At 48.2% G+C, this 26927-nt stretch overlaps 1 protein-coding gene across 6 annotated transcripts in view; it reads left to right on the top strand.

Annotated features, from left to right (window-relative positions):
- The window catches only part of NVL (nuclear VCP like), a 90770-nt gene extending 64488 nt beyond the window's left edge, over positions 1-26282 (top strand). For 2 of the 6 annotated variants that reach the window (XM_030302106.1, XM_030302102.1), the window contains 4 exons: positions 13135-13211; positions 14686-14774; positions 17361-17431; positions 24367-26282. In XM_030302106.1, the coding sequence (XP_030157966.1) occupies positions 13135-13211; positions 14686-14774; positions 17361-17431; positions 24367-24474 (345 nt within the window). In that variant the 3' untranslated portion in view covers positions 24475-26282. The remainder of the gene's footprint in view (positions 1-13134; positions 13212-14685; positions 14775-17360; positions 17432-24366) is intronic. The other 4 variants (XM_030302104.1, XM_030302108.1, XR_003965840.1 and 1 more) reach the window with 3 other exon arrangements.
- Positions 26283-26927: the final 645 nt, after the last annotated feature.

Below are 26927 nucleotides of genomic sequence, written 5' to 3'. Positions count from 1 at the left end.
GGCAGCAGTGAGGCCCGCCTGACGGTGTTGGGAGCCGCCCGGCGTCCAGGACTGCTTCTCTCCTCCGCCTTGTGTTTCCACACATTCTGTCGTGAGCGTGTAGAATATTTGTGTGTGTGTGTGTGGCGGGGGTGGGGAGGGGGGGAGGGTCTTTTTTTTAAAGAATGGTTTTCTGGCATAAATGTAGAGGTTTAGGAGGAAGAGCGGAGAATCAGACAGACGTCCTTTGGGCAACTTTCATGCACAAAGTTGTGAATGTGGAAAGGAAAAAAACCAAAAAGACATTCAGATAGAAAAATCAGTTTGACTTTAAAAAGCAGCGTTTTGTAGCATTGTGGGTTGAACTGTTACGTGCTCGGTCCTCAGCCTGTGTCAGCGGTGCAGGCGGAGGAGGCGTTCGTTCGGTGACTTCCTCTCTGACCTCAGTGGGTAGTTCCGCTCGAGTTAAGGGGGTGCTCTGCTCTCCCTCGGGAGCCTGGGCGCCCACCCTGCAGAGAGGTGCCCACGCTGCAGTGTGCTCCACCCCTCCTGTCCCCCTCCGCCTCCCCCTCCTCTTCCCCCCTCCCCTCCCCTCCTGTTCCCACCCTCTCCTTCCCTCCTGGCCCCTTCCTCCCTTCCTGCTCCCCTCCCCCTCCTCCTCTCCTGCCCCTCCTCCCCCCTCCCTTCCCCTCCTCCCCGTCCCCTTCTCCCTCTTCTCCCCTTTCCCCTCCCTACTCCCCCTTCTCCCCCCCTCCCCCCTCCTCATCTCCCTCCTGGAATGTTCTTGTTCATAAAGAGCCAGAATGGGCAGAGGGATAGGACTCAGGCCTCTGATTTCAGGGGAGGGTCCACAGTCGGACACCCTGGCTGCACACACTGTATAAATCAGTCCCACCTGAGAAAAAGTGGCATTTTCAATGTTTACCCTTCCGGTTTCAAGGTTTGCTGGCATCTTACTTGAATCCCCCAGATTGTTATATATGCTGTTTCTTCTTATTAATGCATGAAATAGTATGGAGAGATTACAATAAAATTCTTTCATCTTGGTCCTAAAAGTCTGAAAAGATCTGTAGGTCAGAGCAACTTCTCCGTATCTTTTAGAGTCTTTTAGAGTTTTCTCTTTAAGAGAAAAACTAGTGATGACAGACTACTTTTTTTTGGTGTTTCTGGTAATGATGTGGTAACTAGAGGCTTATCAGTAAAAACCCCCTTGGGCAAGGGGGATTTCTTCTTTTAACTTCCATTTCTTCCTTAAATAAACATCGTTAGAACTTGCCCTATATCAAAAAGCCAAAATGATCATTTGGTAACTGCCAAGGGCTTTGAGATAATAGTCTTTTCTTATATAATGCTTTTTTAAAAATGTTTATTTATTTTGAGAGAGAGAGTTAGAGAGTGGGCAGGGGAGGGGCAGAGAGAGAAGGGGAGAGAATACCAAGCAGGCTCCACACTGTCAGCCTAGAGCCCGACGTGGGGCTCAGACTCACCAACCATGAGATCATGACCTGAGCCAAAATCAAGAGGCCCTGCTTAACCGACTGAGCCACCTAGGCACCCCAGTTAATGTGTGGTTTTTAAAGTTACAATAAAAATCCCACTAAAAGACCCCAAATTCCCCATTCATTTTTTAAATTGTGTCCCATGAGACTAAAATATATATTAATATCTCACCTGGAAATGTTATCTGTCCAGTTTTCATGAGCCAAGAATATCAGATGTAACAACAGGTAATATTTTTGAAGGTCATAACTGTGCATGTATGGATATGCTTAATCCTTCCAACTGCTTTTTGAACTGTTTGAAATGAGATATTTAAATATTCAACTATCGTTTCCATTTTAGTGATGAGCAAACCGTAGCTCACAAAAGTGGGGTATAGACATGTATATTTCTGTATGTATATGTTTAGAGACTGGCAAGCAATTGTAAATTAATGGTGCTAAGATTATGTTAATTTTCTTTATTTTTTTCAATCAACTATATAAATAGATGTCATTCTGATTCTAGACGCTGTTATATGACAAAATAGATTTCTCTGACTAAAGATAGATTTAGTTATTGAAATAAAAGTAATAGTACGTCATGAGATATTTTTGAACCTGAGCTTTCCATACATCTAGTATTTAATCAGAATTCTAGGAAAAGTAGTGTAAATGGGTCATAACTTCCTTTTTTTTTCTCTACTGTTCCAATTTTAGTATATGTGCTGCTGAAAGGAGCACATAACTTCCTTTCTCTTAATCGTGGTAATATGTTTAACTTAAATTTATCATTTTAACCATTATTTTTTCATTTTTATTAGTTTCGGGTGTACAATACAGTGATCCAGCGCCTCATACAACATGCTTGTCACAAGTGCGCCCCTTAATCCCCATCCCCGCCCCCCACCTCCCCTCTGGTGATCAGCTGTATGTTGTCTAGAGTTAAGAGTCTGTTTCTTGGTTTCTCTCTTCCTCTTTGTTCATTAGTTTTCTCAAGTTGCACATAGGAGTGAAATCATGTGATACTTGTCTTTCTCTGACTTCACTTAGCATAATACTCTCCAGTTCCATCCACGATGTTGCAAATGCAAGATTTCATTCTATTTTATGGCTAAGTACTACTCCATTATGTATATATACCACATCTTCTTTATCCATTCATCAGTCGGTGGACACTTAGGTTCTTTCCATCGACTATCGCCGATAGTGCTGCTATAAACATTGGGGTGCGTGTGCCCCTTTGGATTAGTGTTTTTGTATTCTTTGGGTAAATACCTAGTAGTGCAATTGCTGGGTCGCAGGGTAAGTTCTATTTTTAACTTTTTGAGGAACCTCCACCCTGTTTTCCAGAGTGGCCTCACCAGTTTGCATTCCCATCAGCAGTGCGAGAAGGTCCCCTTTCTCCGCGTCCTTGCCAACATCTGTTGTTTCTTGTCTTTTTGATGTGAGCCATTCCGACAGGTGTGAGGTGATACCTCACTGTGGTTTTGATTTGTATTTCCCTGATATTTGGTGATGTTGAGCATCTTTTCATGTGTCTATTAGCCTTTTGTTTGTCTTCCTCAATAATGTCTATTCAGGTTCTCTGTCCATTTGGGGGTTGATGTTGAGTTGTGTAAAGTTCTTTATGGATCTTGGATACTAACCCTTTATTGGATATGTCGTCTGCGAATATCTTCTCCTGTTCCATAGGCTCCCTTTTAGTTTTGCTGATTATTTCCTTCGCTGTGCAGAAGATTTTTATTTTGATGTAGTCCAAACAGTTTAATTTCACTTTGGTTTTCCCTTGCCCGAGGGGACCTATCTGGAAAAATGTTTCTATGGCCAAGGTCAGGGAAAATCACTGCCTACATTTTAACCATTGTTAAGTGTACCATTCTTTGGCATTGGTACATTGACGTTGTCAGACCGCAGACTTGAATTGAGTAATTTAAAGATCAAATTGGCTTTATTCAACAATTCATGAATGTGGAACATTTCATTTCGTCCAGCAGGTAGAAGGAACTCCGAAGAGCTGTAGAAAAAGAAAGGCTTTTAAAGGCAGAAAGGAGGTGGGACAAGGAAGTGTATTAGCAAGAAGTGTGTCGTTTCAGACCAGGACACCTTCCTGAGGGGTCAGAAGGGCCTTTTGCGGGGATTGTCTCACTAGTGCTGACCACTCTCCCTGGTGTCAGGAGGTCCCCTGGCTGGTGGGGACCGGGGGTTCCAAGCCGATGGCTGACGGTCCCCTCCCCGTGTCAGATGGTCCCCTCCCTGTGCCAGGAGGTCCCCTGGCTGGTGGGGACCGGGGGTTCCAAGCCGACACTGACGGTCCCCTCCCCATGTCAGGAGGTCCCCTCCCCGTGCCAGGTGGTCCCCTGGCTGGTGGGGATGGGGGGTTCCAAGCCGATGGCTGACGGTGCCCTCCCCGTGTCAGATGGTCCCCTCCCCATGTCAGGAGGTCCCCTCCCCGTGCCAGGTGGTCCCCTGGCTGGTGGGGACCGAGGGTTCCAAGCCGACGGCTGACGGTACCGTCCCCGTGTCAGGTGGTCCCCTCCCCGTGCCAGGTGGTCCCTTCCCTGTGCCAGGAGGTCCCCTCCCCATGTCAGGAGGTCCCCTGGCTGGTGGGGACCGAGGGTTCCAAGCCGACGGCTGATGGTACTGTCCCCATGTCAGGTGGTCCCCTCCCCGTGCCAGGTGGTCCCCTGGCTGGTGGGGACCGAGGGTTCCAAGCCGACGGCTGACGGTGCCCTCCCCGTGTCAGATGGTCCCCTCCCCATGTCAGGAGGTCCCCTCCCCGTGTCAGGAGGTCCCCTGGCTGGTGGGGACCGAGGGTTCCAAGCCGACGGCTGACGGTACCGTCCCCGTGTCAGGTGGTCCCCTCCCCGTGCCAGGAGGTCCCCCGGCTGGTGGGGATGGGGGTCCCAGGCCGACGGGCTGAAGGTCACCTTTTGGGAGAGGCCGAGACCGCAGCTGGGTTGGGTGTTACGTCTTGGTTTGCCGACTGGGACCCGGCCCGAGTGAGTCCGTTTGGGGCCTTGTCTCCTTCCGAGCAACCGCCCCCTCTTCTGACCCGCCCCTCGGCCTGCCTCAGGACGCCAGAAATGTGAGGCCTGGGCGCCACTCCCCGCTTGCGCTCTGCAGGCCCGGCAGCGTGTGGCGTGTGCTGACGCCCCGCGGTCGCGACTTGAGGCCCACGCCTTTTAAGTGGCTCCTCGTCTCCGCTCCTCTCCTGGCGTTCCAGTGGCGGGGGGCCGATCCGCCCGGTGGTCGGCGCTGCGAACAGGCCTCCGCAGCTTCTGAGAGAGTCCAGCCGGCCGGCGACACCGCGGTGGTCCCGCTCAGGGTGGCCCCGGCGTCTGGAGTGCGCTTCAGAGCCACGGCCCCCGAGACCCGAACCAACCGCAGTCGAGCCGGAGACAGACCGTGTTGAGGGAGTGACCTTTCTACGGGAAGTGGCTCGTTCGGTGATCTCAGGAGGCCGAGTTTCAGCTTCGGCAGAAACGTTAATACTGGGGTGGTGGCCGCAGCACGGACGCCCCCCTGTGCGACCAAGATACGATCAAGGCCTGTCCTGCCATCGGAAACAACTTGGGCCAGAGTCTGAGGATTTTCATTAGATGACTCTGCTTTAGTGGCAGATTTTCAAGAGTTAAGGAGAGGTTCCTCATCTTAGCCTCATTTACATTTATTCCTAGCCAAATTCACGGAAGCTGGGACCTGCCAGAAGGAGCTAATTTTGAATCACGAGAGCCTTCTGGTACAGCCAGGGAGTCCAACAAAGTTTAAGGGTCTGAGGACCACGCGGATGGTTTTATTCTGGTTACCTGTGCCTTGTGTCTTCTTTGTATAGAGCCTGGACGCAGGGCTCCCTGGGTTTGGGTTTGTTAGAGACAGGGAAATGGACCGTAGGCGCAGAGAGACAGGGGTGATGGAGAGGGGCTGAGTTTGTTCGAGAGAAGCCGAGGCAGGAGGCTCGTGGCAAGTACAGCGGTCATGTGGAGGTGGGATTACCCCCTTGGTCTTGGCCTGGGCGATACGGATGATGACGTTGTCTTTTCAGGCCAATGCCAGGGAGAGGGGTTTGTGTTTAGTGACCGTGTGGAGGCCTCGTCTGGCGTGCTGGGAGGAAGCGGGCCACCTCAATGGTGATCGCTTCTCCCCCCAGCTCAGGTCCCGCTGGCGCAGGCGGAACCTCTTGTGCCGTGTGACGTGTACCCAGAGGTGAAGCCCAAAGTTTGCTGCCCTCTGGGCAGTGAGGCCCACCTGGCATGGCCCCTTCAGAGATCCTCATTCACGAAGGGGGCCGAGGAAGTGGAATGTTATTTTGGAGAGTTGTAGCCAGGTGTTTGAGGAAACTGGAATTCAGGACCGGTCTCGTGACAGGTGGGTAACAAAGCCTCAGAGGCACCTGACAGGATTAGAAGGGAGGATGACGGAGGTGCGAGAAGTTTGTCTCCACAGTTACCTTCATTTTTCGGATGTTAGGGGATCAGGTAGGGAGATAGTACATGTTTCATCTTTGTTTCCGAAGGTGTCCTTTACCTGACTCTTGTAGGTCACGTCTGGTTCCTCAAATCTGGAAAAATAAAACGTAAAGAACCCGTGCCTCAAGCAAGAGTGGTAAAATCTGTAACCTCAGTTCATTCAGTCCCACGTTACTAATTCTTGTTCTGTTCAAATCAGGTTTTGCCATGAGCTCTGGAAATTCTTACCCAGTTCGTTTTTATGATCTTGAAGTCACCAGAAACCTGTGTTTGCCAGGGCGTTGCTGTGAACCTCCTTGATGACCCACTTTGGCAGGAACATTATTGCAAAAGCATCTGAGTAAAACAGTAACTCTCTATAAATGACAAACACCTTCAAACAGGGCCCATTGTTAAAGATCTGATTAGAGTTCGTTGTGATAGAGTTGATGGGAGATTTGATTGGTTCTGTGACGCAGCATTTTTAAATGAAAACTGGTTTTATGATGATAACGTTATTCCAGGACATCTCGAACTCTCTCTGCAATAGTTCTGTAACTGCACAAATACCACCCTGGTTATACTTCTTACTTGACATGTTGGTTTTACACATCAAGTGAGCCTTGCTTCAACATCTCCCTCTAGAAGGAGAGAAAAAAATCTTTTGAGATGTTTTAGGGGCCCTCTGGTCAATTTCAAGATTAATTCTAAGATAAAAAAACAAAACAAAACATTTAGGATTTGAAATTGGGAAGTAATCCAAGGAAACTTGTCCTTGCTGCAGATGAAATCAAGTTCAGATTCAGTTGTGCATAAGCACACTTGGTATTAAAGCTTTTTTTTTTTTAACCCTTAAAATTCAATCTTACCTTGACCGTGCATAAAATTATTTCTCAACTTTTAAAAACCTTAATTTATAATGAAAATTAAGAAGTGAACAATCGTGAACTGTCCCTTCACTAGCCCTCTGTGCCTTTGCAAATTTATAAATACTTCTTTTTTTTAATTTTTTTTTTTTTTTTATGCCCAGCATGGAGCCCAGCGTAGGGCTTGAACTCACAATCGTGAGATCATGACCTGAGCTGAGATCAAGAGTCAGATGCTTCCCTGACTAAGCCACCAGGCGCTCCTGTAAATACTTATAATTGCTAGAACTGTACGCTTTCCTCACAGTAAATGCTTTGGCAACACAAAACATGTTTCCTCCCAGACCCAAGAATCTCATGTTCCTCTGCAAAGCCAAATGTAGATGAACCTGGTTTTAGTAGTGTTTGGGTATTTCATTTGGGGATGACCTAGATATGCAGTGAATTTCATTTAACTCATCATTTAGCAAACTTTAGCTTTAAGGTTTTGAGTAACCAAAAGATTTTAGGGGCGCCTGGGTGGCGCAGTCGGTTAAGCGTCCGACTTCAGCCAGGTCACGATCTCGCGGTCTGTGAGTTCGAGCCCCGCGTCGGGCTCTGGGCTGATGGCTCAGAGCCTGGAGCCTGTTTCCGATTCTGTGTCTCCCTCTCTCTCTGCCCCTCCCTTGTTCATGCTCTGTCTCTCTCTGTCCCAAAAATAAATAAACGTTGAAAAAAAAAAATTAAAAAAAAAAAAAAAGATTTTAGAAACTATTTGCTGAAAATTCCACCTAGAAATTGTTCCCATTTACATCTGCGTAAATCATTTGTTCTTAACAGTTATGTTTAGATTACTTTTTTTTTTTTCTTTTGGAAGAGAGAGAACGAGCAGGGGAGGGGCAGAGTGAGAGAGAGAATCCCAAGCAGGCTCTGCAGTGTCAGCCCAGAACCCCACTCAAGTCTTGAACTCTCAAACCCTGAGATGATGGCCTGAAATCGAATCAGGTACTCAGTGAACTGAGCCACCCCAGTGCCTCTGGATTACTTATGAAAACTTCGTTGACCTGGGACACATAGTTAGTTTTCTGACCAGCCGGTTTTGTAACTGGTAACAGGAATGTATCTGATTAGCAAACCAGGTAGAATAACAGTTGCCTTATATTCAATGTTAGTTCAAAGACATGTCTATTCTGATTACACCAACAAACCGAAAGTAGCTTTTAGTCACCAAAGATTATCCTAGATCATGTGAACTTGGGGGAAAGAAAGCTCCAAATACCTGGGTTGGGTTTTGTATTTTTAAGAGTCTTAGGAATCCTTCCACAAAGCCTATGGAAGGCTTTTCTTTCCGTCTGGGTACATAGTTTAGGGGACAAGGCCGGGAAAAAGTTCCTAAGCAGGCTCTGAATATCAGCTTCTACTTTAGCCAAGTACTAAAAAAATCTTTTTAAATATGCTGTCTGTTTTAGCTGGGACAAACAGCAAATGTTTCTGGCAATATCGAACCAGTCCTTGGACTTAAAGAGTCGTCACCACATAGGGTGCAGAAAAATTTTTCTCTTTCTTTTTCTGCTGGATACACAGAGGTCTGGGAGGGCTGATTCGGGGGGAGCACGTTCACCCTCGGGCGGCTCTTGTTTGTTTCCAGGATCCCACGTGTAGTTTCCACGCAGGTGTGAGGACAGGGAGAGGCCCTGCACCTGCCAGACTTTGACAAGGTTTCCCACTAAGTATCATCTCCGTTTGCCCCGGCTGTTCTGGGGGTGAGGCCGTGCCAGCCAGCGGGTCCCCCACAGCCTCAACCAGCTCGGGGATGGCCCGCGGGGCCCTCCTTACTGGGGAGATGGGGTGTCTGTGCTGGAGCTACTTAGGCCGATTTTGTTCACTCTTGTTCCAGAGTTCGTCCTTCAAAATTGGATCCGCGGCCTGTCATCCTGTTTCCTGCCTTCTATCAACCCATTAATCTTTGGAGTGAACGCAAGTGTAGAAACCTTCAAGGATCCTCCTTGGGTTTAGGAAATTATCTAGCTGGGACCTTGAATTTGGCAGTTGGCCAAGGATTGAAAGCTGCCCCAAGAGTATTGCCGTGGCCGTGGCTGTGGCCTTGGGTAGTCTTATTTGGAAAGGCACCTATTTGATAGTCTCCTCAGAGTGAAAGAGGTTGAGGCTAAGGAGAACTAGAAGGAGGCGGGGAGCCAGTGATGTCTCACAGCCTCTCGTTTCTCATTTCGCTTTAGCATTTGCCATAGATCTTTCGTTGTAGCAATTTTGGAGTTTTGGAGCATTTTGGAGGCGTCTTCATGCCAATTTAGATAAGTATCCCATTCTCTTTGGTTTCGGAACGCTTTTTTTTTATTATTATTTTTTTAACGTTTATTTATTTTTGAGAGAGAGAAACACAGAGTGTGAACAGGGGAGGGGCAGAGAGAGAGGGAGACACAGAATCCGAAGCAGGCTCCAGGCTCTGAGCTGTCAGCACAGAGCCCGACGCGGGGCTCGAACCCACAAACCGTGAGATCCTGACCTGAGCCGAAGTCAGACGCTCAACCGACTGAGCCACCCAGGCGCCCCTGGAACCCTTGTTTTTAAGTGTATTTTTAAAATCATCTATCAGGGACGGGGCACCTGGGTGGCTCACTCGGTTAAGTGGCCGACTTCGGCTCACGTCATGATCTCACGGTTCCTGAATTCCAGCCCCGAGTCAGGCTCTGTGCTGACAGCTCGGTGCCTGGAGCCTGCTTCGGATTCTGTCTCTCCCTCTCTCTCTGCCCCTCCCCTGTTCGCACTCTGTTTCTCTTTCTTTCTCAAAAATAAATAAATAAATAAATTTTTTTAAATGATCTATCAGGGGCGCTTGGCTGGCTCAGTCAGTGGAGCAGGCAACTCTTGATCTCGAGGTCATGAGTTCAAGCCCTACATTGGGCATAGAGCCTACCTTTAAAAAAAAAGTAATCGTATCTACTTGTAACACTCCTCATGGTGGCCGCTGTAATTTCCCAAAGGGCTGGCAGCAGTTGGTAGGATCCAAGCTGCAAGTGAAGTTTAACCCACATTTCTGTCTGGCCGTAGTTTTGAGCCTCCAACCTGACAATTCCAGACTCGGTTCTCAGGACATAAAAAGGCCTAGTAAGATTTTGCCATTTTTGCAGATATGTGCAGCTTCTGGGACTGTAGTTTCTAGATGTAAACTAAAAGCAAGTGTTCTGGATGGAGGTGGCCTACACCTGAGAGTTGGACGCTCAACCAGGCGCCCCATCTCCAGTTTCTTCCATCGGCGTTTTACAGTTTGCAGAGTACTCGTCTCTCATCTCTTCGGTGAGGTTTATTCCTAGGTATTCTATTGTTTTCGGTGCAATTATAAATGGTGGTGTTTTCCTAATTTCTGTTTCTGCTACCTCATTATTGGTGTATAGAAATGCAACAGATTTCCGTACATTAATTTTGTATCCTATGACTTTACTGAGTCCAGGTATCAGTTTTAGCAATGCTTTGGTGGAGTCTTTCAGATTTTCTATAGAGTATAGTGTGGTCTACAAATAGTGAAAGTTTGATTTCTTCCTTGCTGATTTGGAGGCCTTTGATTTGCTTCTTGTCTGATTCTGAAGCTGAGACTTCCAGTACTCTGGTAAATAACAGTGGTGAGAGTGGACACCCCTCGTCTTGTTCCTGACCGTAAGGGGAAAAAAGTCTGTCAGTTTTTCCCCATCGAGGATGATGTTGGCTGTGAGTGTTTTATATACAGCATTTATGATATTGAGGTATGTTCCCTCTGTCCCTAGTTGTTGAGGGTTCTTACCGTGAACGGGTGTTGTGCTTCGTCAAATGCTTTTTCGGTGTCTATTGAAAGGATCATATGGTTTTACCCTTTTTATCCATTGCTGATGTAATGTATCATATTGATCTACAAAACCTTTTTAAAGTTTGTGTGGTTATTTTGAGAGAGAGAGAGAGAGAGAGAGAGAGAGAGAGCGAGCGAGCAGGGGAGGGGAAGAGAGAGGGGGAGACACAGAATCCCAAGCAGGCTCTGCACTATGGGGCTCAGACTCAGGAACCACGAGATCATGACCGGAAGCGAAATCGAGAGTCGGATGCTTCACCCACTGAGCCACCCAGGCACCCCGGTTTGCGAGTGTTTTATTGAGAATTTTTGCGTCTATATTCATCAGGATATTGGCCTGTAGTTCTCTTTTGTGGTGTCTTTATCTGGCTTTGGTATCAGGATAATGCTGGCCTCGTAGAATGAATTTGGAAGTTTTCCATCCTTTTCTGTTTTTTAGAATACGTAGATACTAGTTTTTTTATTACCAAAATAAATAACAAAGATTTAGGAACTTCCAAAGCTTCATTCAGCTGCAGACTTGACCTGCAGACTCAGATTTCTTAATTCCTGGTCCAAAGTTATTTCTTCTTTTTAGACCTTTTTAATGAAGTACAATACACATACAGAAAAGTGGACGTATCGTTACATACCCACTGTAAGAGTCTTTGTAAACAAAACCTCCAGATCAAGAACGAGAACATTTAGGGACACCTGGCCGGTTCAGTCAGAGGAACATGTGGCACTTGATCTCAAGGTTGTGGGTTCACCTCCCACGGGTGTAGGGACTACTTAAAAGTGAAGTCTTGGGGCACCTGGGTGGCTCCATCTGTTCATAATCTGACTTGATTTTAGCTCCGGTCATGGTCTCAAGGTTCATGCGATCGATCGCCACATTGGGCTCTGTGCTGACAGCGCAGAGCCTACTTGGGATTCTCTCTCCCCCTCTCTCTCTCTGCTCCTCCCCTGCTTGTGCGCTTTCTCTCCCTCCCCCTGCCTCTCAAAATAAATAAACATTAAAAAAAATTTTTTTTAGAAAAAAATAATCTTATTTTCGGAGGTATAAGCAAGACATTACCCAGGTCAAGTTAGTCTTGCAAATTAACATTTGTATGATGAGACTGGTTTTGTCTGCTCAGAGAATTTTTTAAAAATTAAATACAATCTTTTTCAAAAAGTACATGAACGTTAGCAATTACATCCATAGAGTGGTGTTGCCGGGGCCAGAGAGGGGGTACGGGAGGGTCAGTGGTTAGTGCGTCCGAAGTTTCATTTGGGGACGATGAAGACAGCTGTAGACTTGGATGGCTGCGCAGTACCACAGACGTACTCCCTACACTAAAAATGGTTAAAATGATCAATTTTGTTAAGTACATTTTACCACAGTAAGAGAAGAGGTGACCACCAGAGCCACAGAAGCTGTGCTCCCCCTGCTGCCACCACCTGTGCCCACGGTTAACCGACTAAATGGAAAACCTGTGCAATAGAAGAGATCATGCCGTCTGGCCGTCTAGTTTACACACAACTGGAGGGAAAACAGAAAAAAGCACCAAGATTGTTTGCCTGAGGTCCCCTGGAGTTTATTCCCCGTGAGGACTTCCCGGATCAGAGTGCATCGAGCGGGAAACACAACTGTTTCTTGAACCTATGTTAGATGAGCATCTGTGTTTTATCAAACAATAGCTCGCAGTTGTATAGTTTGTGAAATCCTTACGCAGGCCGAGCTGGGAAGAAGTGATAAGACACCGGACGTCTGCGTGCAGAGCCCGGCCGTCTGGCGGCAACCTCTGCTCTGGGCGCCTGCCGCGTTGATACCTAATACTCACCTTGAGGCTGAGTGGCGTGTTTACTCACTTATTTCCTGTGTGTTCTAACATAGCGTTTGCTACAACGGAAAGACCGCCTGCAGTGTATGTAAGTTGTGAGTCAGGATAGTAAAGCAGATACCTACCCTCTGACCAGGTCATACATCTTAACTCACTAGAGACTGTTTTGTTGCCTCTGCGGCTTCAGTCACTGAAATGTCACCAAATCCGCAGTGTGCGCACGCAAGGTGCCGTGCTCTGACGCTCGTCCTCTCTGGCTTCCCTCGGTGTGTGAGCCGGAGGGGCCTTGGCACCAAAGTCTGGATCGAGGTTCAGATGAGGCCTCCGAAAGCACACGTGGAGCCCAAAGGGCTGTGTCGTTGTCCCTGGTCAAGCTCTGCGCCGCTCCGCCTTCCCGGCCGGTCCCGTATCACAGCGGAGCACTGCCCAAGTGTCCGCCACGCGTAAGCTGCCAAGGGGAGGTGTTCCTCCCCTCTGGACAGCTTCGGGGGGCGGGTTTTGTTCCCGCTGTGGCTGCACGCTTTCTTTGGACGTCACAGGCATCGGTCGTTTGCTTTCGCTTCGTCAGTGTTGGCATCTGCTTCGTAACCTGCTTCTCGAAACTGAAATTTTTAAAATTCTTCCCAAACTGGTCAGTGATACTCGTTTAGTCCAGCGGCCGTGACTATTTACTAAGAGCCTAGAATGTGGAAAGGTACTGCTCTTGAAAGCCTCACTGGAAGCTGGTGTTTTCTCTCTTAGAACGGCACCAAACCCCCACTGGCCGCAGATGTCAGTTTGGAAGCCCTTGCTGGGGACCTTCGCTGTGACTGCTATTCGTGAGTACCCGGGTCTCGGGCCCGTTATGTCTCCCAGGCTCCGTTTCCTCAGGGGCGAAATGAGGCAGGGTGGTCTTGCGGGGAGCACTGAGTCAGGGGTGAAACCCCTCTGTCGGCCTCTGCCTTCTTAGTGAAGGGACCACCCATTTTGAGGCCCCGAGGAACCCCGAGGTGCAGGGGTTGTCCGGACGACAGGACGTGATCAGAGCACTGTGGTGACAGCGTGTGAACGCCCCTCCCACCCTGTAAGGAGAGTGTCTCCACCTCACCCCAGCCCTCTTGGGAAGTTACTGTTAGCGGGGCAAAGGCTTAAGTGAGTAGTTTACAGCTTCAAGCGCTAAAATCTGAAAAGATGTTCCGTTCACAACAAAGGCCGTGTCACAGCAGATCTAAGCCCGGGCCACATCCTTGGGTTACACAGCGTAGGGTGTGCATTATAAAGGGTCAGGGTTAACGTTGAACGGTGTGTGCTTAGGGTTTATGCTCCTGTAATCACTTTGAGAGACCGATAATTCTAGGCTTCAGCTACTCGTTTGTGATAAAGACGCCTCCACACCTGTGTAAGGGGTTTCAGTGTTAAGGAGAGCAGTGAACACCCAAGCGTGTGTGTAATTATTAAATAGCATTGTAAACCAGCACCTAACCACAGAAACATTAGATTCACTTCACAATGTAAGCTCTGTGGGCATTTAAATTTTATATATTATCGGGGTTATCAACTTCAGACGTTAAATAGGTTTAATGGCTAGAAATGAGGTATTTCCCCCAGATTCAAACTCTTTCCCGAAGGGCTGCAGGAGTTCTGTTTAAGATGTAATGTCGTGAAGCACCAGTCAGCACCAGCGTTTTCTGCTGAACTCAGGAACCATGTTGACACGGCATATTATTTATTGCCCAGAGTAATTATGTGAAGGCTTGCCGGTTTTCCTGTTTTAGCTCATTTATGATAGGTCCACTCAGCTCAGGCTTGAATCAAGGGTATTAAAGACTTTCTAGCCTTTGTGTTTCCCTGTTTTGAACTAGGTGCCATAAATGACTTCTTATCTGAGCTTACTCGAGATGTCAGGTAGCGAGCGTGTGGGCGGTCAGCTTGTCGGCAGCCTAGGCCTTGTGAATGAAGATTTTACGACAAATGTGTCAGTTTCTTTCTCTTGACTCGGCGATTCACTTTTTGCATTAACAGTATCTATTGCTATTAGCATTGGAGTAGTTACGATTGGAGTAGTTACGATTCATTGCTTTATTACCTTTATTATTATTCATTGCATCGTAATTACCCTTCTTCTAAAAGTTAGAAATATTTTAAGTAAAAGTGAGAAGCTCTTTCCTACTGACCGTCATCTGTTTACCCCACCTTTATCGGTTGGTTTCTTTCCTAATTGTGTAATATGTGACTGAAAATTGCTGTCAGACTTCTTTCTGTCCTTTGCAGTGTCTAAGAATAAATCAGTGAGGATGGTTATGTTTTTTGCAGGGGTGCGGACCTCTCTGCTTTGGTACGAGAAGCTTCTATCTGTGCTCTGAGACAGGAAATGGCAGAACCAAAGAGTGGGAGCAAGAAAGGTACCGTTCATTCCAGAATCTCTCGATTCCACTTACTTAGCACTCCGTATCGCTTAAAGCCACTACTGACCCGGAAAGTGACCCTGTCATAGCAGCTCTTACCTGTGATGTTAGCACTGATGTTCTGCTGGGGCCTGTCCAGGAGCCCACACCTCGCCTGGTTTCTGCCACATTGGCCTGGTCGCCTGCAATTCGTGCCCGCGCTCTCCCGAGTCCCACGGACCCTCACACGCACCTCCCTGTCCTCTCAGCATGCACTTCATCTGCAGGTCAAGTCCATATTGATCTTTTGTTCCGTGCATTTCCAAAACTTGTCTTTTTTTATTCCTACTGATTTTCTCTTTCTTCTCCTCCCTTCTTTCCTCTGGCTACCGAGAGTCTCCGAACTAACTTTTGTTCCTCGTCACCCAGCATCTGTGTGGGTCACGTTCATCAGCACCCACCACCCACGCCATAATTTTTGTTGTTTAATTGTCGGATTCAGGCACCTGAACTTCTTTTATCATAAGCTGTTTCAAATTCCTCTCGGAAGTAGGTGATGTAACTTGCAAAATTAGGGTATCTTGAGAGGACCGACATGTGAGCGTGCTGCCTGAGAGCCGAGTCTGACAGCGTTTAAGGATTTCTCGCTGGAAATTTACAGGCCTGTCTCCACATATTGGCCGCTACTACTAATAATGCTGTTTGGACGTGACTTGGTGATTGTTCGGCACATTCTGATGCCCCTGCCCTGCTGCACTTAGCATTTCTAGTTCCCTGTCCTCCAGGGACTCTGAATGGGTCTCTTGCTGACTGATGCCTTCGACTACACATTTTGTGTTCGGCTCAGGTCACAATCTCGTGGTCGTGGGATTGAGCCCTGCATTGGGCTGTGCACTGGACATGGAACCTGCTTGGGATTTTCTGTCTGCCTCTGCCCCTCTCCCTCGCTTACTCATCTCGCTCTAAAATAAAATTTTTTTAATTATTTTTTTTAAGTTTATTTATTTTGAGAGAGAGAGAGACGGTGTGAGCAGGGGAGAGGCAGAAGGGGAGAGAGAAAGAATCCCAAGCAGACTCCACATTGCCAGCGCAGAACCAAACATGGGGCTCAAACTCATGAAACCATGAGATCATGACGTGAGCCAAAACCAAGAGTTGGACATTCAGTTGCCTGAGCCACCCAGGCACCCCCTAAAATAAAATTGTAAAAAAATTTTAAAAAGAATCGGAGCTCCTTGTAATCCATTGTTGTGTTATTATCTTTGTACATTATATATATATATATATATATATATTATAATTCCATAACATCTAATTACATGTATGGGCTCTTTTTGTTTGTTTTGAGATAGAGAGCTGGAGTTGGGGACAGGGGGAGAGAGAGAGAATCCCAAACAGACTCTGCACTGTGAGTGCAGAGCCCAGTGCCGGGCTTGAATTCACGAACTATGAGATCATGACCTAAGCCAGAGTCAGATGCTTAGCTGACTGAGACGCCCAGGTGCTCCATGGACTCGTAACTACCATGGAATAATACTGTCTGTTCCTAGTTAAATTATTGGAATTTATCTTAAAAAAGAACAGTTCCGGGGGTGCCTGGGTGGCTCAGTCGGTTAAGCATCTGACTTCGGCTCAGGTCATGATCTCACGGTTCATGAGTTCAAGCCCCACATCAGGTTCTGTGCTGACAGCTCAGAGCCTGGAGCCTGTTTCAGATTTCGTGTCTTCCTCACTCTCTGCCCCTCCCCCACTGGCACGCTGTCTCTCTCAAAAAATGAATAAACACCAAGAAAAAAAATTTTTTTAAAGAACAGTTCTAGTTATTCTTCATTAAATATCACCATTAAGGGGTAAACAGTGTTAAAGGAGGGCCCCCCACAGGGTATGTGATGTCTCTTCGGGGTATCCTGCAGTAAAATCTGATGAGCACAAGGTAGGAGAAATGGCGAGACGTTGGTCAAAGGGTACAGACTTCCTGCTGGAAGATGAGCAGGTTCTGGGGAGCAGATGTATTGTGTGATGACTACAATTAGCAGTATGGATTATGTATTTGAAAGATGTTAAGACAGTAAATCTTCGAAGTTATTACCGCACATACACAAAGTGATTGTGTGAGGGCAGGGAGGTGTTAACTAACCTTGTGGTGGTGGGCACTTTCCCACATGCAGGTGCGTGTATCGGACCATCACACGGCACACCTTAAACTTACGTGTGTTAGATGTTAATAATAGCTCGGTAAACAGTGGGGGGCGGGTAATGAAAACACGGACTTGTTTTGTTTTTTTCAAAGTGTAAGAATCTCTGATTAAAGGTGAACAAAGAATTTTTTTATATAATTTGTCCCAAAATAAACTGTTTTGATTGCCTCGATAGACACCGATATAAAACTTAAGCACTTGTGTGTAAGATTAAATATGGTCAGGTGTGTGTAAATTAAATGAAAATGAGAAAATGTCCAGAAAATGTGATAAGCAGACTGTTTCAGGCTTGAATCATTCTGAAAAAAAGCAGAAGCAATGTGATCGCTCATTTCCCCACATTCCCTTGACCGATGGGAAGTGAGCACACTGTACCCACCCGTGTGTCTGTGCGTCTGCCCCACAGGTGAGCTCAAGGTCAGTCAGAAGCACTTTGAAGAAGCTTTCAAGAAAGTAAAATCATCTATATCAAAAAAGGTAAGAAATGCTCTCAAAATGTGCACAGAAAAGAGACTGGGATCAAGACCGGTAGCTCATGACAAGGAGAATAATTGCCTTCGTGAGAACATTCTCGAGAGATTGTCGTTTTTTGTATTTCTTGGAAGACTGAAGCCAGAAGGGAATGACCCCTCGTGTCTGTCTCCACCCTCTTGGGATTTCTAATCAGTCCGGTTCACCAGTTATCTGGGCTTCTCCACCCTTGCAGGCAGCCTTTTATCTGCCTGGAGCCTGGTGTCCAGGCCGGTGCAAATGTCCTTGCGGAAGGCTGGCGGAGGGCTAAAGGAAATGGCTGACATTTCTTTACATAAAACACCAGATTTTGTGTGTTTGCCTCTTACTGTGCCAAGGTGACCCGTCTGTAGTAACCCGGGTGGCTGCGGTGACACAGGGCCGCTGGGGGACGTGTCCAACCCTAGGAAGCCTCTATCTCGGGTTCCGTCATCATTAGTCTGATTCACTTTCATGCCTTTTATGTCCTAGGACTGTTGTACGCCTTAGCCATGAGACCTGCTTATTGCTGGACTCAAACTTCCTTTAAATCATTAGCCATTTATTACCCTAGGCCTGGTGTTTCCCACTGTAACTACTGATCGAAAACGGGGAGTCAAAGTCCCAGCGGTTACAGGTGATGGGCTGCCCTGTCCCAGAGCCTCCGGGCTTGTTCTGAACATTCTCGGTGAGGTGGCCACCTTCCCACGTGTAGTTATTCTGTAAAGATTTCATTGTTAACTGATGGCTACACCCGTCGTGGAGCTCAAACTCACAACCCCGAGACCAAGAGTCGCACGTCCTAGCGACTGAGCCCGCCAGGAGCCCCCAGCCTTACCACTGTTAACTACAACACCCGGTTCATTGGTGTGGGCCGGTGGGATCTTTTAGGCACGTGACCGACTGCTTTTCCGGCTGCAGTCGAGCGAGAGTCCGCTGCACCGGGACTGAGTCCTCCCCGTCTGTGGAGAAACAACCGTCTGCCTCCCCCTCCCAGGCATTTTGTCGACCACAGGGATGTGTGCTCGTTCCCCTGAGCATCTTCTTGTAAAACACTGTCTTCTCGGGGGCGCCTGGGTGGCTCAGTCAGTTAAGCGTCCGACTTTCAGCTCAGGTCACGATCTCGCGGTCCGTGAGTTCGAGCCCCGCGTCGGGCTCTGGGCTGATGGCTCAGAGCCTGGAGCCTGCTTCCGATTCTGTGTCTCCCTCTCTCTGCCCCTCCCCCGTTCATGCTCTGCCTCTCTCTCTCTCTGTCTCAAAAATAAATAAACGTTAAAAAAAAAAAATTAAAAAAAAAAAAAACACAGTCTTCTCGATTAAAACTGGGGACAGTTTGACAGTTCATAGTCCTGGGGCTCTTCCTGCTAATCAACAAGAGACTAGTGATGTAAGCCCCCGAAGATTTCGTCAGCAAAAGATTGTTTCGGCTGAAATGATTCCTCACCTGCGGCGGGAGTCTGGGGCCTTTCCAGCAGTTAGATGTGGACGTGGCCCCACATTTGCCGTTCCTTCTAGCCTCCCTGTTTTCAGTTGAGATGTAGTTGACGCGCAGTGGAGCAGAGCACGGTCCTGCCACATGCGACAGCTGTGGCCAGCGCCAGGACCCTCCGTTCCCGCAGGAGGTCCTGGGGCGTCCGTGGAGGCCGGTGTTCCGGGCGACCCCAGGCCTGACCCGTCTTCCCGCTCTGACTTCTTCCGTCTGAGGACTTGGCACACGTGGAGCTGTGTGGCGCACTCGGCGCGTCCGGCTTCTTTGCTCAGCGTGATGTCTCTGAGGTGCACGGTGTTGTGCGCTTGGAGTTTGGTCCTTCCTCCTGCAGAGCGGTTTCCCAGGGTAAGAATGTACCACAGCGTCTCGTCCTTTCTCCCGCTGGGGGACGCTCGGCCGTTTCCGGGGTCTGGCTTTTATGAATAAAGGTCCCTTGAACGTGTGTGAGATAGAGCAAGGGAGAGAGGGGGGACGTGTCTTCACTTCTCGTGGTAAGCACCCAGACGGGCCTGGCTGGGTCTCGCGCGCGGGCTGCTCCGCCCGCGCTTGGTGAGGGCTTCTGCTTCTCCACGGGCTCACGAACACCAGAGTGTCACTGTCCTTTAATGTCAGCCGTCCGAGGGACGTGAACCAGTGTCCCATGTAGTTTAAGGGGGCATTTCCCGAACAACCGGGAAGGTGAGCGTATTTTCACATGCTTGCCGGTCAGTTGGATTTCTTGTTTCCTGTCCTTGTGCTTTGCCCCTAAAAACTTGAGTTGTTTCTCTCCTTATTATAAATGTTTGTACACATTCTTAGCTTAGTCTGGATTGAAGGCTTTTATCAGATGTGCACACAGAGGATAACTTTCTAAAGAGCAGGAGCTTTTATTATTTTTTTATATAAAATTTTGTTTAACATTTATTTATTTTTGGAAGACAGAGCAGGAGCAGGGAAGGGGCAGAGAGAAGGAGACACAGAATCCGAAGCAGGCTCCGGGCTCCGAGCTGTCAGCACAGATCCCGACGCGGGGCTCGAACCCACGAACTGTGAGATCGTGACCTGAGCCGAAATCGTGCAGGAGCTTTTAATTTAGATGAAGGCTGACGTATTATGTGTTCTGTCATAAGAAGTCTGGGCTATTTCAAGTTTGCAAAGATTCTCTCCTTTGTTTTTTTCTAGACGCGTAATAGTTTTAGCCTTTACGTTTAGGCCTGTGATCCATTTCAAATTACTGTTTTAGTTTGATGCGACTTAGGGGTCATGGTTATGTTTTTCCATGCAGCTGCCTACTGACTCTGACCCGACCGTGGGAAAAACTTTCCTACTGAATTACCGCACCATCTGTTTGAAAACCCATTGACTGTAAATGCAAGAATCTCTTTCTGTGCTGTTCCATTGGTCTTTACATGTGACCTTATGCTGCTGTATCTTTCTTACCACAGTCTTGACTATTATAGATATATAAGTCTCAAAATCGGGTAGTATAAATTCTCCAAATCTGTCCCTTTTCACCCCCAAAATTGTTTTGTTTATTTTAGGCCCTTTGCGTTTCCATATAAAGTTTATAATCAGCTAATCGCTTCCTGAAAAAGAAGCTTGTTGGGATTTTGAATGAGACTGAATCTGTATATCAGCTGTGAGAGCAGAAGTTAAAAATTCATAAACTTAGTACATCTGTCCATTTTAGATTCATTTAATTTCTCAGAGTTTATTCATTTTTTAATTCATTTCACTTATTAGATCCACCTGATTTATTCAGTAATGTTGTGAGTTTTGGTGGAAATATCTTACACATCTTTCATCAACTGCATTCCCAAATAATTTATACTTTTTTATGTTGTTTGTCAATGTTTTTCATTTTGTTTTCTAATCGTTTTTATATATTGACCTTGGCTGGTTCATTTGTCATTCTCTTACTTGTTTTGCCTCCAAAAAGATCAATTTTCTAGATTAAATTTCTGCTGTAATTTTGAAGTTTCCGTGTTTGTTGCTCAAGTGGTTTTATTACTAATAGCCACAAATGTGTGATCCAAAGCTCGATAATTGCTTGACCTGATTCCTAAATTTGCCCGTGTTTTTTATGATAATTAAGGATTAAGTCTGCTTTACCACCTTTGTATAATACTTTTGCTGGTGAATTTGAAACCAGTGTATATTATGTTTATTGGAGGGGTCTCCGTTCCTTCTTTTTTCTTGGTCTTCTCAGTTCTGGGTGGTGGCGAAGAACGTCTTCCTTCTGGTTAAGGACAGTTCCATTGAAATTCGAGGCACAGGCAGAGTCACACAATCCATTTCAGAAGCCAAACCGAAAGGAAGTAAAATCAAACCAAAAGAAAGGTTTGGCATTTGTGGTGATGCTTTTCTGGATGTGAAACTGAGTGGCCCATTTATAAGCCACCTCTTTCTGCTTTTAATATTAGGGCTCTTTTGGTTGTAAATGATGGAAACCCAATCCAGCTAAGATAAGTGGGGGAAACAGAACTCGTCCACATAGCAAGGGTCGTGAGAGCACGGTTGGCATTGGGCACGCTGGCTGTGCAACCTCGTTACGGGTTTCCTGGGGGAAGCTGGTTGCCTGCAACCCCAGACACCCCCCAGCAAGAGAATTCCCTGCCGGCTCTGGTGGGAGAGTGTCAGGGGAGTCTGCGGTCGGCCCAGCCCAGTTTAGGACCCCACGCCAGAACCAACCAGTGTGGCCAGTTAGGAAATTCGATACTCTGGCCAGGCTGGGTTGTGAGGGCCACAGAGTTTTTATAAAGGTCATGACCTCAAGACCTAGAATGAAAATCTGTAGATAGGATTCTGGTACTCAAGTGAATTGACTTGTTAGTGGCCGGGTTGGGATTTTGAGTCATCTTTTCACGCTGAAAAAGAATCGCTAGATTTTGTTAAATGCAAAAGGAACACATCACGTTTTAGCCTGAAGACGTACTTACAGAAGTGGCAATTGCTTCGAGACGCGCTAACACTGAATACATGGTCAGGAGACATCCAAGAAGAAAGGTGTGCCCGTACCGTCCCCAAATCTGCAGGGCCGGTCATTCGAGTCCTGAAATGTCCAGCACGTTCTTAAGCCAGGTGCACCTGCCTGCCAGCTGGCGCCGTTTCTTACCTTAGAGCGCTTCCCTCCCTGGCACCACATGATTCTTCATTTGGAGTTGGGCAGCGACAGCACGTCAGGTGGGCTCCGTGTCCGCACTTAATTGGCGGACGTAGTTCAGAGGCCAAACGTAGCAGTGTGTCACCCGACCCAGGAAGCCCTCGGTAACCGGTTGAGGGTGGGTGGTGACGGCAGTGAGCGGACCTTCCTTTTCCCCATCCCTGCTTGTCCTCGCTCCCTCCTCCAAAGATCCCTGCCCGGGCTACCAGGTCCTGTTTGGTGCTGAGAGGACCTAATGGGTCGTCACCCTATTAGGACAGACACCCGACAAGTAAGACGGCCGTCCGCCAGCCGCGTCTCAGAATTCAGAGCCCTGTGTCTAGGCTGTGTCGCTTCATGGGCCAGCACAGCATAACCACTGTGCAGGTTTCGCTGCTCACCAGAGACCTGAGACCCAGTCAGCCATTGCTAAATGTTGAGGCCTTGAGGTTATTTCCCCAGATGTTTGTTACCTCGGATGACAGTCTTTTCACTCTGCTCACTCTGGCACTGTTCCACCATCAGGAAGGAAACCTCATCAAACACACGGTCTGATTTGTTTTCTTTCCTCTATGGAAGCCACACCACGAAACTGCTCATTAGCTCATCGAAGTCGTGGCCGTGGCTCTTTGATTCTCTTCTTCCCACTCAGGAGTACACGGGTCACTCATTTCCCTGATTATTTCTACCCCACTGACACTTGAGAGAAAAACGTTTCAAGTCAGAGTCCCTTCTCCCCTAGCTGTGTTTTAACAGCTTGCCTGAGATCCAGATTTCAACCTTGATCGCGAAGCTCTGCACGCGCGCAGGCCCTGTGCTGGGCTCGCAGATGCAGAAGTTGCAGAAGACGGGGCCCCTGTGCACAGAACACGGACTAACCCGGCCCCTTAGTTCCATCCACGTCGCAGGTGCTTCGCGTGCAGCCTTTGCTTAAAGGGTCTCGGCCGCGTGACAAAGGCAGTGTGACCGATTTTATTAAAAACAGTCATGAACCTATCATTCCAGACCTTGTAGAATTTTTTTATTCTCTTAGGAACATCCGTGGAAGGCTACACGTATGGGCTGGTGAGACTCTGTACTGTTTTATTCTGTTTAATATTTGTGGTGATCATAAGTTTTTAAACTTTAAATATTTGATTTCTGGAAAACTTGGTGAATAAGAAGCTACAGCTTCTCTTTTGGAGGTAGGCATAGTATGAATTTTGAATAAATACTAAATAAAGCAGATGACCAAACTGATTTTTAATTTGTTTGATCTTTTAAAAAGGAGGCATAACATCAGGGTGAAGGCAGCCCCCTCCTTGTTTGGCAGATTAACTGGCCCTCATGAGACAGTTACTTAGGAGACGGGTGACAGCTGCTGGTAGGGAGAGACTGGAGGGGGTGGCGGAGGGGGACAGGGGTGTAAAAGTTCACCTTTTCTCCTCTTTGAACTTTGAACCTTGAGAGTGCAGCACCTATTCAAAAGAATTCAAAATTGACAAAATAGTAATTTAAAAGTTCTGGAAGACCAAAATAATAATAGTTACCTCTGGAAATGAGAATTTTTTTTTTTTTTTTTTTTTTTTTGCTGATCTATATTTTCTAATATTTCTCCAATAAATCATGTTTTAGAATTTTAAAAAGTTATTTTACTGCAGAAAAAGGAATTGTTTTAACCTGGTTATAAACAAAGCATGCTTAAAATGTCTTTACTGTTTATGATTTAGCAGTGATATTGGTATACAAGGACCCTTTCTTTATCCTATTTCAAAGTTAATTGGGCATTTCACTAATACCTACTCTATGTTTACCTTTGAAACCGTTTGAGAGGCACTTGGAAAAATGAGTGAAGTAAGTGCATAGACTTTTTTTTTCAAATCCGTGTCTCAAACCGGGGTAAACATTGAGTACAGTCCAGGAAATGGGTTTCCTTCTTGAGTGGAAAATCCGCCCTGCCCTCTGTTTCAGGGCTCTGAGTCGTTGCCTAGAGAGAACATCCGTTCTGCCTTTATCTGACTCAGGGCTGCCCTCAGAAAAAGATACCGGTTGTAAACTCACTCGTAAAAGGTCAGAAACCTCATACGTGCTGAAGAGCCTGCCGTGCGTGGCTGCCTCTGGGAGCGTAGCTGCATTTCTGCGCACCTCTCAGCAGCCCTGTCCTCGTGCCTGCCGGAAGCCGGGACGTCCGTGTCCCTTTGGCAGAGGTTCCCCGAGCAGGCCGGCAGACGTGTCAGTGCTGAGGCCGTTTGTTACTGTTGAAACCATTTCAGTGGCCCTACTCTTTGGTCTTTGTTTTCATTTTTGCTCGTTTTGTTTTGGGGACCAAACCAGAACGATTCAAAGAGCATGTGGAGAACCAAGCAAACTGGAACAGTTGGGGAAGCTGCAGAACGGACAAGCTGGGGGCGGGGCCTAAAAAACACAAGCCTCAGTGATTAGAACATTGTGATAATGGCACAGGAACTGATCGTAGTATACAGTACATAATAGTGTCCCCCACACCAGTGATGGAAACACGGTGATCGATGTCGGGGCAGCTGGGAAGCCGTCTCCAGAAGTTCAAGTCGGACTCGCATGTCACACTGCAGGTGGGGGACGGGGGCGGGGGGCGGCGGGAGAGTTTAAAAGTAAAATCTGAAACCGTCAAAGTAGGAGGAGACCAGAGATTTGTCTGGAAGTTCAAGCGGGGCGTGCCTTGTTTCCTCTCAGCGCGAAACCCGGCAACATAAATGAAAGACTCAGAATCTGACACGAGGATAAAAATTTCTGCGCTAAGAAGCTCGTCAAAAGACAAATGACCAAATAAGGAAAATATTTGCAGTTAATGTCACCAAGGGTGAATCAGAACGACCAGAAATTGATGAGGAAAAGACCGACACAGAAAATGTTGGAAAAGAGGCGCTAGATGAAGAACAGGGACAGACCCTTCACGGAAAAGCCAACGGGCTCGTTAGACGGAAAACTCCTCACCTTGCTGACAATGGAAGAAAAGCAACTAAGATACTAGTCTTTGCCTGGCAGCAGGCAAAGGTCTCCGAACCTGATGATGCCTGTTGGCCGGGATACGAGGGGATGGGGGGCCCAGCCCTTTCCCGGGACTGAACCGGATTCCCGCTGCGGCTGGCCCGGCGGCTCTGGGAACTTCCCCTGGAAGCACTCACGACAGCGGAGCGGACTCGACGGTGGCTCCGCTGTGAGGCTCTGACGGATCAACTCGGAAGAGAGGAGCGCCTTCTCAACGTGCCGTCGGGAAGCAGGGGTCCTGTGTGCTCTGCCGCCGCTTCAGTCAAACACGAGGGAAACGCAGCGGCGTCAGTGCTCGTGTCACAGAGGGAAGACCTGACAGCGTCGACGGGAGGGGCTTCGTTCACTCTGCGACTGCGTCGGGTCCTCGAACCTCGCGAGCACCTCGCGCATCCGAAAGAAGAACGACATTGGATTTTAAAAACGGGTGTTCGAGGGCTCGAAACACGAGCACGCCCTGCCTCGGCCTAAACAAGCAGCGGTCGAGCCGCTGCCCCAGACCTTAGATGCGTGTGTGGCCCCGGCGAGACCCCACGGGGCATCCCCCTGAAGGCAGCCCCCCCCCCCACCCTGCTGGAGCTGCCCCGGCACTGCAGGTGCTTCTGTCCCCTTCCCGTCCACGCTCAGAACACTTTAGAACCCGGCTTTCTTTGCTGCGTGGATAGAGCCGTAAGCAGCTCGTCACCCGACTTCCACGGCGAACCTCAGTCCCCGTGGGAGGGGGGGCACGTGGGGCGGGCCGCGCACCGAGCAGGCGGCTCCTTCCTCGGCCCGGAGACTGGGCGTCCTCACACGGTGTCCCCGCACCTGTCTGGTCTTCGCCCCTCTTCTTGCAGCGACACCGGTCGTGCTGGCTTAGAGCCCGTCCCGGGGGCTTCGATTGAACGGAATCGCCTCCCTAAAGATCTTTTCTCCAGTCACGGTCACGTGAGGCCCTGGGGGGCTGGGATATCCGCATACGCGTTTCGGGGGCACGGCTCGGCCCACCTCGCACTCACCAGCTCTGTGTCTTGTCCCCTGTTCTCAGGACCAGGTGATGTACGAAGCCCTGCAGCGGTCCCTCAGCCGGTGACCCCCCTTCCGACCTGACGCGGATGGCGGCCCGTTCCGAGCTGAGGACGCTTCCCATCCACCAGCCGCGCGTGGGAACACCCTCCCCTCTCTTTAAGTAAAACACGTTTGACTGTTGAAATAAAATCACTGATAACTTTTTTTAAATAAAACGTTTGTTTTGAACCGTTCTCAACTGTGCTGCGGAGAAGTTGCAATCACAGCAAAAAGAGCTTTTCTCCCCTGAGCCGTCTGAGGTACGTTGCCAACCTGAGGCCGCGTCACCCCCAGATACTTTGTTTCCTGCCGCCAGGACACCCCCACAACCGAGAAAGCAGCCGTGGGACCCGCTGTCCCGTGGCCTCAGGCCCCTTCCAGATCTCCGGCTGCCCCAGCTGTGCCCTCCTGTGGAAGGTGCTGGAAACCAGGTCAGTGTCTCCTCCCTCATCAGACTCAGCTGTGTCCCCGTGGCGTCCAGATTGTCCTCCTTCCACAGCCCCTCTGAGGCTTCCACAGGTCACTGCTCCGTCCTGAAAGCCCCACTCTGTGCTGTGTTTCTGCTACACCTCGTTTACCGCGCTCCCCACGGTGGGGTCCGCGGCTGTAGCCCCTCCCAGAGTCTCTCCTTCATGCTCCAGAAATGTTTATGCTGCTTTTAAGAATGGACTTGATGAAGTGGAGGAAATACGAATAGAGGAAAGCACACCAGGCAGATAAAACACCGTCCTTTTTACTGAGGAGCCCGCAGAAGCACGGCGACCTCTGACATGACCCCTCCCACAGTTGCCGCAGGTGCTGTTGCGTGGGGCAGGGACAGC

This window comes from Lynx canadensis, chromosome F1 (assembly GCF_007474595.2).
Source record: "Lynx canadensis isolate LIC74 chromosome F1, mLynCan4.pri.v2, whole genome shotgun sequence".
Classification (NCBI taxonomy): Eukaryota; Metazoa; Chordata; class Mammalia; order Carnivora; family Felidae; genus Lynx; species Lynx canadensis.
Note: the sequence above shows the minus strand (reverse complement) of the source record. Positions and strands in the feature narration are given on the sequence as shown.